Source organism: Gregarina niphandrodes (assembly GCF_000223845.1).
Source record: "Gregarina niphandrodes unplaced genomic scaffold scaffold00033, whole genome shotgun sequence".
In the NCBI taxonomy this organism is placed as follows: Eukaryota; Apicomplexa; class Conoidasida; order Eugregarinorida; family Gregarinidae; genus Gregarina; species Gregarina niphandrodes.
In genome coordinates, this window is record NW_011645802.1 from 1 (window position 1) to 12,087 (window position 12,087).

General features: G+C 56.8%; 5 protein-coding genes across 5 annotated transcripts; all 5 read right to left on the reverse strand.

Annotated features, from left to right (window-relative positions):
- Positions 1-1,499: 1,499 nt before the first annotated feature.
- On the reverse strand, positions 1,500-2,138 carry GNI_130110 (hypothetical protein; the record flags this gene model as incomplete). Its single annotated transcript, XM_011133830.1, has 1 exon — positions 1,500-2,138. One exon carries the CDS (start codon positions 2,136-2,138, stop codon positions 1,500-1,502), a length of 639 nt encoding a protein of 212 aa, XP_011132132.1.
- Positions 2,139-4,113: 1,975 nt separating this feature from the next.
- On the reverse strand, positions 4,114-6,674 carry GNI_130120 (hypothetical protein; the record flags this gene model as incomplete). Its single annotated transcript, XM_011133831.1, has 2 exons — positions 4,114-4,133; positions 4,199-6,674. The coding sequence occupies 2 exons, from the start codon at positions 6,672-6,674 to the stop codon at positions 4,114-4,116; spliced, it is 2,496 nt and encodes an 831-aa protein (XP_011132133.1).
- Positions 6,675-6,946: 272 nt separating this feature from the next.
- Positions 6,947-9,754, reverse strand: GNI_130130 (hypothetical protein; the record flags this gene model as incomplete). The annotated part of the gene is made up of 1 exon (XM_011133832.1): positions 6,947-9,754. One exon carries the CDS (start codon positions 9,752-9,754, stop codon positions 6,947-6,949), a length of 2,808 nt encoding a protein of 935 aa, XP_011132134.1.
- Positions 9,755-10,222: 468 nt separating this feature from the next.
- GNI_130140 (hypothetical protein) lies at positions 10,223-10,873 on the reverse strand (the record flags this gene model as incomplete). The annotated part of the gene is made up of 1 exon (XM_011133833.1): positions 10,223-10,873. The coding sequence occupies one exon, from the start codon at positions 10,871-10,873 to the stop codon at positions 10,223-10,225; it is 651 nt and encodes a 216-aa protein (XP_011132135.1).
- A 163-nt stretch (positions 10,874-11,036) lies between these two features.
- Positions 11,037-11,859, reverse strand: GNI_130150 (putative transmembrane protein; the record flags this gene model as incomplete). The annotated part of the gene is made up of 2 exons (XM_011133834.1): positions 11,037-11,071; positions 11,154-11,859. The coding sequence occupies 2 exons, from the start codon at positions 11,857-11,859 to the stop codon at positions 11,037-11,039; spliced, it is 741 nt and encodes a 246-aa protein (XP_011132136.1).
- Positions 11,860-12,087: the final 228 nt, after the last annotated feature.

Below are 12,087 nucleotides of genomic sequence, written 5' to 3' on the forward strand. Positions count from 1 at the left end.
CCTGAAGTGTCACGGTGCGTCTCCGAGGATTTAGATTATACCCGGCTGGCCGGTACCGACAATGGATTTAAAAAGGGAGGATTTTTGAAGGGAAAAATCACTAACACTATGAGCCACAAGGGAACGTCCGACTCCGACCTCGCAGATAGCTCGACTCGTCTCCTGACGGACCAAAACCCCGATTCCGAGCCCACTCCACGCAGTGAGGTGGGTGACGAATCACCCTCCCTGACGACGGTGGCGTGTCTCTCGGCCGTTTTTGTCCCCGGTGCGTGTCCCATTTGCTTGAAAATTTAGGGACGGGCTCCACTCACTTTACCACTCACCGAGTTCCTGCCGAGCTCCTGCTTGACCAATCGTCCATTCTCCGAGTTCATCCTTTACCACTCGTCAATTCTCCAAGTTCGTCCTACGTCGCCTGGGACGAATCCACGAGTTGTCTCGGACTGGAGCCGTACCTCGGCGCCAAGTTCCTAGGGCTTGGCGTCACTGACCCGTACAAGACCCAGAAGGTCTTGTACGGGTCGGGCCTTGTTCGCTGTTAAGGCCTAACGGTGAATAGGAGCCGGTAGGACGTCGGGGTCCTAACGGCAGAGCGACCGTGCAGCTCAAGAGCCAGCCACGGAGCGAAACTGAACGTCTCAAGGTAGGGGACCGGGTCGGAACCTCGTCGCCGCTCCGCCTCCTTGGGAGCCGACAGTGCAGCGGCTGCGGGTGGCCTCTCTTTAGTGTTCTCTCGTACGGGTTCCTGAAGGGTCGCCACGCCGGCAGTCGTGAGCAAAGACACGATGCCCCCGAGTGATCGGCTCGTGGACGCACTACGTCTCGCAAGCACGCCAGGGCGACGTGCAAGCGAGGCGGCGTCAAGCGAGGTAGGGAAAAGCCCTGCGCTTGCTGTTTAGGCCAACCTCCGGCCACCCCCAGGAGGGCTGTTGTCTGTGAGAGGAAGTTCCGCAGACAGTCAGCAGCGCTCTACCGAACACCCAGCCACGGCCGTAGGCGCAGTACAGGAGGCGACGTCCGGTACCGCTGCCGACGCGCGGCTGAGTCTAACTCAAAACTGTGTCGCAACGCGTTGAGACGCAAGGCGACACAGCGGCCACGGGAGATACGGTGTCGGCAGTTTTTAACCCAGTAAACCATCACGCAACTTTACTAGCTCACGCTCACGACGGGGGTACCTTGTGGTTGTCCCTGACGGTGGTTGGGCGGCTTGAGGGAGACGTCGTTGGGCCCTGTCGACAGCCGCACACTGCCAATTTGTTTCAAGATAGAAAACGATCATAGTTCAAGAAAAAAATCGTGGACTCGCAAGCCATAAACTTCTGAGTGGGTGAGTGAAAGCGCAGGGTGTAGCGGGTGTTTTGAACGCCCGAGTGCTCGGACCAACGTGTCCTAGTGATGACTCGCTCTGGCCGTGCACCATCTATGTTCTTTGGATTTTTTCGACACCAGACATTACTCTCCACGCTTGCTAAGCTGTATGGCCTTGTGTTGTGCTACGTGGGGCTGTGTTGCCTTGTGCCACGGTGTGGGCGTGTGAGTGTGCGGCGATGGCGTGGTCGCGTGTTCAATGCGAGGAAGTATTGTTGGATGAGGCTGTTGTAGCAGAGTGCGAAACGTGACCGCGCGCCAGTCGCGGCCCACCGACCGCATGTGTCTGCTTTTTGCCAGAGGAAGAGTTCGGCGGGTGTGGTGTGCGCGTCACGGTCCTGTGCGGCGTCCATGCGTCTCGCCTGCGCGTGGAGGACGCGCACGGCGCGCCGTAGTGCGCACCAGTCGGACCGTGCGTCGCACAACTCGCGAGCTGCGCTTGGCGACGTCCAGAAACGCGCCGCCAACTTGGCCGCCGCTGCACTCCCACTTAACCCCTCACGGCACCGCAACCATGCCAACATCTCGCACTTCAAACTCCCACTCGCCGCCTTCCATCCCTTCGCCTTCACACCCGCAGCACCCACCACGCGCAACCGTCGCCTCAACTGCCGCTCCGTCAAATAAAACGCCTCCTGCGCTGATGGCAACGCCCGCAACGAGGCACTTGCTGCCGAAACGCACTCCACCACCTCCGAAACACAACCCTCCAACGCCGCCAGCAGAAAGTCCGCACCTGCCACACCCAAACCGCTCTCACTCATGTCCGCCCCAGGAGGTCCGGGATTGCGGAGGACGGGTCCGGGAAGGCCGGGGTCGGAGAAGCGAGCGCACGCACGCTGCTGCAGTTGCTGTGGTCCGCGCAGCTCTCGTGGTCGTGCGTCGCACCGTCGTTGTCGTGCGTCGCACCGTCGTGGTCGTGCGTCGCACCGTCGTGGTCGTGCGTCGCACCGTCGTAGTCGTGCGTCGCACCGTCGCGGTCGTGCGTCGCACCGTCGTGGTCGTGCGTCAATACTTTTGTTAATCATTTCACTTTGCACTCACCATCCCAGCAACACCAACCCACAAACGCGCTCTTTTCCTCCAACCCGTCAAGATCATGTACTGCAACACCGCTCACAACGCCAAATAGTCCAACCATAGTAAGCGAACACCGCTAATAAGATCGCGCAAATACCGACTCCAACCGCAAGGTGGGGGGGGGGGGCATAACTTGTCTTTCGTAGCCGTAACTTATCAGCACCATATGACCTCACACTTCTCTGGTGAGAAAGTGTTCAGTTTCGTTGACGCAAGAATGTGGGTTTTAGTTGCCAGGTAGCTGCACAACACATTGAGAATTTCGGTACTTCACGACTTCTCTCCCAGACGGTGTGGAACACAAGTCGGCACTCATCATTACTGTCGGTGCAAAGTACCGGTTCACTGCGTTCATTACTCCGAACGGTCTGTTTGAGGTCAATGTGCAACGTTCGGGATCAAGAATTCACCCACGGCGTTCCAGCGTGCGGTGGATCACGTGGTCGGAGATCTCGTTGGTGAGAATGTGTTTCTGTACGTTGGCGGTTATCTGTGTGATACCAAGGAGGAGGTCCTAGCGCTTACGGAGGAAGCCCTGCGGTGCTAGGCTTTTCGAGACGGAATTAAGGTACGCAACAAGTCCGTAAGGCGTGTAACAGAGGCTGCGCCGTCGACGAGTAAGGGTGACGCCAGAGCTTCCTGGGTCTGGTGGGCTACTTGCGTAGTTTCATACCGAAGTATGCGGAACAGCAAGAACGTGTAAGCTCCTGAAGAAGAACGCCCAGTACGAATGGATGGATCGACTGCAGCTCGACTTCGCGGGTCTCAAGCAGGCAGTAGCGAACAATACCACACCAAGTAAAAATGTGACAGGCGGATATGTCGTACGACGGGGGTACCTTGTGGTTGGCCCTGAGGTGTTTGTAAAGAATGCGTTTAAGTCAAACCGAGAGAAAACACAGCCCCCTCGGCTTTTGGCTAGCAGGAATGTCCACGTCGCAAGCAGAACGAGATACGCCGCCTACTGATCCACTAAAAGAAGCACAAATCGTCCATACCGGACAGTCTGGTAGAACGGCAGCTGATGGAGACGAACCTACCCATAGGGTCGTACGACGATCATGCAAATTACAACGAAGCATACGGTGCATTATAGCTAAGAATGTAAAAACAACGTTGACAAGGAACTGGAGATACTTACGGACAACAGGCTCCTAGCGCAAGGACCCAATTCGGATAAGGAGACTGGCTCCCCACAAGCGTATTACGCACACAAGATAAGGCTGATTTTAGAACCGATAATCCAGCGTGGATTCCTGGCGTTTTAAACCCGGTTGACTACTTATCCAGAACGACCGTGTGAACAAAGCATTCACCACTGGACCGACCCACTACTGGCGGAGTCGCAGGTAGCTACCATTATCGACATGCTGAACACGACCAGGGGTCCCTTTCGTCGTCGTTGGCAGATGTCGTTGGGCCCTGTCGACAGATCCTCCACCCCACTCACACTGCCAATTTGTTCCAAGATAGAAAACGATCATAGTTCAAGAAAAAAATCGTGGACTCGCAAAGCCATGGACTTTTGAGTGGGTGAGCGAAAGCGCAGGGTGCAGCGGGTGTTTTGAACGTTCCAGTGCTCGGACCAACGCGTCTTGAGTGATAACTCGCTCTGGTCGTGCACCGTCTATGTTCCCTGGATCCCCCAGGTACCAGACATTACCTTGCTTCCTCGCACTCTCCACGCTTGCTAAGCTGTATGGCCTTGTGTTGTGCGACGTGGGGCTGTGTTGCCTTGGGTCACGGTGTGGGCGTGTGAGTGTGCGGGCGAGGTGTGCGGCGATGGCGTGCAGGAGGTCAAGTCTTGTGTTCAATGCGAGGAAGTATTGTTGGACGAGGCTGTTGTAGCAGAGTGCGAAACGTGACCGAGCGCCAGTCGCGGCCCAACGACCGCATGTGTCTGCTTTTTGCCAGAGGAAGAGTTCGGCGGGTGTGGTGTGCGCGTCACGGTCCTGTGCGGCGTCCATGCGTCTCGCCTGCGCGTGGAGGACGCGCACGGCGCGCCGTAGTGCGCACCAGTCGGACCGTGCGTCGCACAACTCGCGAGCTGCGCTTGGCGACGTCCAGAAACGCGCCGCCAATTTGGCCGCCGCTGCACTCCCACTTAGCCCCTCACGGCACCGCAACCATGCCAACATCTCGCACTTCAAACTCCCACTCGCCGCCTTCGATCCCTTCGCCTTGACACCCGCAGCACCCACCACGCGCAACCGTCGCCTCAACTGCCGCTCCGTCAAATAAAACGCCTCCTGTGCTGATGGCAACGCCCGCAACGAGGCACTTGCTGCCGAAACGCACTCCGCCACCTCCGAAACACAACCCTCCAACGCCGTCAGCAGAAAGTCCGCACCTGCACACACACCCAAACCGCTCTCACTCATGTCCACCCCAGGAAGTCCGGGACTGCGGAGGACGGGTCCGGGAAAGCCGGGGTCAGAAAGACCGGGGTCGGAGAAGCCTGGCGCACGCACGCTGCTGCAGTCGCTGTGGTCCGTGCAGCCCTCGGGGTCCAAGTACGCCATGTCCAGGCGCGCCTGGCCGTACGTCGCACCGTCGTAACCGTGCGCCGCACCGTCCTGGTCGTGCGTCGCACCGTCGTGGTCGTGCATTGCACCGTCGTGGCCGTCCGTCGCACCGTCGTGTTCGTACGTCGCACCGTCGTGGTCGTGCGTCGCACCGTCGTGGTCATGCGTCGCACCGTCGGGCGTGCCGGCGGGCGTGTCGGTTTCGGTGCCGAATTCGGTCCAGGCGCGCGAGTCGCGGCCGTCGACGTCGTCGCAGAGGTAGTAGCGGTGGAAGTTGTGCAGGGTGAGGAGGAGCGCGGCAGTGTGCGGGTTTGTGGCACACTGTGCGGCGAGAGCTAGGAGCGTTCGCTCGTCCACGTGGGCGAGTCTTGCTGGGCCGGCGAGTCCGGGAGTGTAGGTCAGAAATCGTGGATTGAACAGAGTCGTGCCGTCCAGCACAGAGTCGCCCCCGACCACCTCGCGACCGGCCAGTTGCCGCGGGACGCGTTCCCCACGGCGTCCGTGGAAGGCGGTTTGCGGCGCTATAGCTCGCAGCAACGCCGTGTGCGCGTGCCACTCGCGCATACGTGTCAAGTGTGTGCGTTCGATCGCCGCCAACGCACATGCCGACTCGCACACCTCACGTGGCCCACGACCCATCGATGCTGTATTCCGGAACACGTCCGCCGGCGGCCGGAACACATCTATCACCGGTGGCCCGAACGACGACCCGCATCCGGTCAGGGCTCCGCCTTCCTCTGTCGACTTCGATGTCTTGCGAAACAACTTGTCAAAGAGGCGTCGAAAAAAGCCAGCGTGCTCCCTCTCCTGTTCAAGACGTCGAATTTCCATTGCAGCCCGTTTCTCGAACTCGCCGGCCACCTCTTGCTGGTACCAGTACCGAGCCGGCTCGTCCAGTTCCGGGCTAAGGCCCAGACTAGGCGAATCCAGTCCTCGAGCAGCCGTGTAAAGCGCTTCCTGCACACGTTCCAGCCACCAGTTCTTCACAAATGTCGCGCGCAACAATGCGTCCTCGTGGCACGGCAACTGCGGTTCCGCGAACTCGAGACCATAGTCCTTGCCGTCCATCCGATACTTACGGGCGCGGTATAAAACCACGCCGCTCCCCAAGGGGTCATCATCCGTAAGACACGTAAACGGGAGGTCAGTGGTTGACTGGTTCGAGGGGTCTGCAATCAAGTGAGATGAGACGGGGGAGAAGTCATGTCCAGCGACGGCTTGGAGCATGAGTCCTACGACGATACGGACGGAGGTAATAGCATAGCTTGCACGTTGCAAGTCTTGTTTAGAGGCCTCGAGTTCCGCGAGTGCGAGTTCATAAGGTTCACCGTGTGTGGTCTTGATCTTGGCGAGACCTCGCTCAGCACTGAGCAACCAGCCGCGGGCCGCAGCCTCTGTGCGACCGAGAACGCTCGTGACCAAGCCGCTGTAGGCTCTGCAGCACGCTTGAAATTGCGCTTTGGATAGTCGTTTGTCCAAGTACATGGTTACGTAATATTGCAGCCTCGAACGGAATGCAGTCTCTGGAACACAACTCAATAACTTCTGCAACTTCGTCTTCAGACTCGAGTCGTTCCGCACCACTAATACGTCATACGCCTCCGCATCCACCCCCGGTCCCGGGCACACAACCACCGTACTCAACCACGGTAGGAATCCAGAGGTAACCCGGCGCCTGCTCAACAATCCCAACATTATTTATAAATACCCCTCTAGCACTTGGTCAGGGCAGCCAACTGCGCCTGCCAAGACATGTGTGTGCCAAACGAGAACACATGTCCGTGAACTGGAAGTAAAGTGCGACTAGATGTAATACTGGCGTCGTGGATTGCCGTCGGCCTTCAACAAATGACGGCACCGTCTTCACTGCCGTCCCTCTTAACTAGTGTGACACCACACTACTAGTGTGACACCACACTAGTTAAGTGTCGCACACCGCAGACACAGCCAATGTCGAGCCAAAAAAATTACGATATCAATTCTCCAGTCGAACGAGAGTGGTTCCGAATGGAGTTTCTGCAGGACATGATTGCACGTCTGCTTCGCGGTTTCGGGACGGGGAATGGTTCAGCTTCAGCGAACGAAGCCGCTTCTTGGGATGGGATGCTGCGTCGGTTTGCGGCAATGGCTTCGTCGTGGTGTGTGGCAATGGCTTCGTCGTGGTGTGTGGCAATGGCACCGTCGTGGTGTGTGGCAATGGCAATGGCACCGGCATGGTGGGTGCCAACGGCACCGTAGTGGTGTGTGGCAATGGCACCGGCATGGTGGGTGCCAATGGCACCGCCGTGTGTAGTGGAACTGTTCCCACAGCGAGTATCCGGTGTGGTGCACGTGATGAGATTTGAACTGATGGGTTGGTAACTGGCGGCGAGTTGTTGGAGGAGTTCATTCCGTGTCATATCTCGGTTACATCTGGGGTTAGCGGCGCGTTTAAGATACTTGTGCTTGACGTGTTCTACAAGACCAAGCAGGAGGTCGAGGCGCGTGTTGACGGCATAGAAATAGTGTTGGACTAGGGCCATGTAAGTAGCGAGGAAGCGGTCGCGTGCAGCGGCAGTTGTCCAGGCGAGTGTAGTGTCAGCTTTGGCCCAGAGGTATTGTTCGGCGTGTGTGTAGAAGCGTTGGATGTCCTCGACACGGTTTGCGGGATCCTCTCCTCGGGCATGTTCTCGTTGCGCGTTGAGAGACTTGGTGGCTTCCTCATGCAAGCCCAATACGGCGCGTTTGAGAGTCGTCCAGTCGGCCCCGACTTGGCTGACTTCGACGATTTCATCCGAGCGTGTGAGGAACTTGCGACGCAGCTTTTGTTCCGCCTGTTTTTGCCTAAGTCCCTCCCTGGCGCAGATGAGATCAGTAAGTCCCTTACGCAGCGTTTTGTTCGACTCCTTCGTCTTGCTCTTTCGCACCGCCTTCCCAACCACCTGCAACTTGCTGGCCAATTTCCTCTTCGACCAGCGCAGCGCCACGTGCGGCGGCGGCAACTTCCGCAATTGTTCACAAACAGGGTTAACTACAGCCGTCGCAAAGTCCTCCACGCACTCGTCCAAACACATCGCCAAACACGTCCGGAACTCCGCGCGCAAACTTTTAAAGTCCAGCTCACGACCCCCGGGTGCGTCCCACACAATGTCTTCACGACGCGGGGGCTCGATCATTTCGCGGTAGTACTCAGTCCACTTGCTCAATGTCAGCAGGCGCCCCGCAACATCTCCGTCCGAGGAACACTTGGCGGCCAACAACATCACGTCCCGCAAACCTGACCCGTGCTGGCGTCCTGACGAGTCTGGGACTTGAGAAGGGCCTGCAGAAGAAGAGTCCCCGTCCTGGTCCAGGTCCCCGTCCTGGTCCAGGTCGTCAGTAAGTCTGATAACGCCCGCCACCCGTGGGTGGTAAGTCAGGTATTTGGGATTGAATAGTGCCGTGCTCGTCATGGCTTCCTCCCGGGCACTCGCCAATGCGCCCGGACCACCCACGATCTCTCTGGCACTGTACTGCTCAGTCGGTGGTGCGTCCCGGGGTCCATAAAATTCGTCGCCCACAATCTCCGCAAAACGGCGCATCTTCGACATTAGGTCCCTCAAATTACTCAAATACGCCCGCTCAATCTCTCGGAGACCCACCACATACTGCGAAGACGGTGTGTTCGATCGCGTCGGTTTGAACTCACCGTATGGATAATGATCCGCTCGGAACCCTTCCTGACGGCCGAAGTGACAAGTTCGGAACCAATCCACCTCGGGCTCGTCCACCCACGCGTTGTACGCCTCCACTGGAGGTTGTTCAACACTCGTTGCAGAGGTCGTCAGATCTGGAACTGGGTCTGAATTTTGTTCAGTGTTTTTTTTTTTCCTAGAGAAGAGCTTTTTGAAACACGAAGAGTCCTTTTTTTGCGTCTTCTTCCGTTGTTCGGCTTGGAGTCTATTTACTTCCTTTTGCGCCATGGTCTCGAACTCTTTGACAATTTCCTCCTGACATGCAAATTGAGCTGCGTCATCATCTCGATGCATGCCGTTGGTAATGACCGCGGAAGATGTATACAGCGCTTCCTGAACTCGTTCGAGCCACGGGTTTTCAGTAAGGGTCGCTCTGAGCAAAGCGTTTACATGGCCTGGCTTTTCGACCGAGTTCATAATAGCATCATAATTTACTCTGCCTGTTCGATCTGGTTCGACTCTTTCTTGGACAGCACGATAAACAATGACGCCTCCGGCTCGTACTTCAGAGTCGTCTTGGTCTTCAGAGTCGTCTTGGTCTTCGTATTCGATGGAGGAGCCACCAGGAACGGTTGTGAATTGTTCAGAAAATACAGCTTGCTGCATCAGGTTGACAATGGTATGGATATTGCTCATCACAAGACGGATGCGCTTGAGGTCATGTTCCCGTTTCTCCAAAAAGTCACCAGCATACATATCCTTCCTCTTAGATCTTTGCTTCTCTTGAGCACTTAACAACCAACCGGTGGCTACTAATTCGCGTGCTCCTAACACACATTGAACCAGACTACTGTACGCCTCACACCCCGCCTTGAAAGCATCCTTGGTCAACTTACCTTGTAGGTATTGATTCACACAATATTCCAAGTGCGAACGAAACGCTTTCTGCGGTATACAACTTAGCAACTTCTTCAACTTGATTTGCTCACTTGCATCGTTCGGCACCACCAATGGATTCAGGCTTTGTCCCTGAGCCGGACACACCTGCACCACTGCAGTACCCAATAAAGCATACAAACCGGACACCCAACCCTCCTGACGAGTTGCCTGCAAACTCAGCATTTACTCAAACCTGATTTCACAAAAAGATATTCCCCCTCTCCGCTGGTCCGAACGCTGCAATCAAAAAATACGGCAAGCCAACCTGTGAAGAAAGCCAACCTGCGAACATAACACACGGATATGATAAACACAACAAAAAGTCGTGTGCGTCGAACACATGTGTGTGTCGAACACATGTGTGCGTCGAACACATGTGTGCGTCGAACACATGTGTGCGTCGAACACATGTGTGCGTCGAACACATGTGTGCGTCGAACACATGACACCTAAAGAACAATGCCATGAGCACCACTGGTCGGAGTCACACTTGAGCACGTGAAGATCCGTATGCGTGTATCGGCTGGCTGCGAGTATGGTGGGTTGTTTGTTGGTAAAAAGCAGCACAGCGACTGGTGCTGGAAACACCCACCCTCTGGGCGGCTATGAAGTACCGAAAAGCCGACAGTCACCCACTATGTGGAGTGGTTTTTATTGGCAGATCCAGAAGGGTGCATATGTTTCGTTTGCGAAGCCTGCGAGGAGGGAGGGCAGATTTCGCGAGTCGACAGGTTGTGCTTCGAAATCTGGGAGTGTCTTGGCAAGGCCCATGCGTTCGTCAGTACCGACGGGCTTGCTGGATGAATAGATGAAGATGGAGACGCCGGTGCCAGCAGTATCGAAGTGACAGAGTGCGCCTCTGGAGTTGGGTCCAGAACAGTTGACGAAGTAAGAGTGTCCTTCGGGAGCACGGTCGGCAGTTTGAGTGAAACGTTCGCCGTTGATGAAGAAGAATTTCTGAGTGCCAGCGATGAAAGCTGCCATGGCCGCAGCTTCGCCTTCAACGGTCATTGCCTGTCCATTGTTATCCTCTGCTGCATAAGACGTCTGCGGGTACGCCGGCAACTCCTCTGCCTCCACTGTAAAGTACCAACCGTTCATCCCATCACTCGATTTCGCAGCAATTAAGTAGCCACTAGAAGCCCATATACCCCACGCCTCAGAAGGGATCGGGTCCGGAATATACCCCGCCAGTTCGTCCACACGGCCCACAGGACCCTGCGTACCACCTGCCACCGCTTCCACGCGCGTTTGGCACAAAGCCTTCAACTCCTCACTCGCAAACTTCGCTGATCCAGCCATCTAAATGTGTCACCTGTGGGGCTAGGCCGTGCATGCACTCGACCAACAGGACTAGGGTCTAGGGCTAGGGGACTAGGGGACTAGGGGACTAGGGCTAGGGGTCTAGGGACTAAGGGACTAAGCCTTTGGCTAAGGGACGACTAGGGGACTAGACATGTAAGAGTTAGCAGTCAACTTCCGAAGCTATCAGTTCCGGGCCTAAACAATAGTGTCGTTTACACATGTGTGTGTGTTGACACACATGTTGACACACGGGTTGGGACAAGGGTGGGAGCGTTACCTCGTAGGTATTCGAAGACGGCGTGTGCGATATAGATCGTGACCACGGCCATGAGTGCGGCGTCGAAGTAGGCAGGGCCGGCGTAGTAAAAGACTATGTTAAGCCCGACAATCATGAGTGCGTCGACGACAGTTATAAAGATGCCGATGAAGCTGAAGACGGCTTGGGCTTCGTTGCCTTCGACGGCTACGCAAGTTTGTATGAGAGAGGAGAAGCCGACCTTGGGTAGCGTTGAGAAAAGAAAGAAGAGGAAGACACCCAGGAGGGCGGCGGCAGCACCTAGGTAGCCGGCAGGGTCCAGAGCTGATTCGCGTGTGGCGAGTCCGAAGAGTCGGCAGAGCCAGGGGTAGTCCTTGAGCGCGAGTAAGACTCCACAGGGCAGCAGCAATAATGCGAGGGCGCTAAGGAGCACGGAGCCGAACAGGCGCCGCAACCCTGGTCGGTCGGCCGAAGTGAAACTGCCCCCGCCGCCGCCCTGGACAAAGGCACCTGCCAGAATCCCACCCAACTTCCCTACACCCACGCTGCAGGTCGACACCAGACACACCAAACAGATGTCAGCCCCCGAAGACAGGCCAACTGCGGGGGTCGGCCGGCCGTCCGACCTGGGCACCAAGGTGGTGTCCATGGAGAAACTGTTGTGATGTGTGTGGAAGAAGTACGGAGTCAGGTAAAGTGCGGCCATGGGGATAATGACAGAGACCATGGCATCTTCGAGGGCCGTTTCGGCGGCCAGAAAGACGAGGCGCCAACGTAACGAACGTTTCGTAAGGACAATCAGGAAACCGTCCAGCGTCTCCGCGAGCTTAGTCGAATACACCGCCAGACCGCGCGAGACGCCACGAGGCGTCACGAGTGAGCGCTGAAGCCCCGGACTCGCCACCCACGGCGTCGCGGCCGCGGGACTCGGCAGCCCCCGCGCGTACGCACGAAG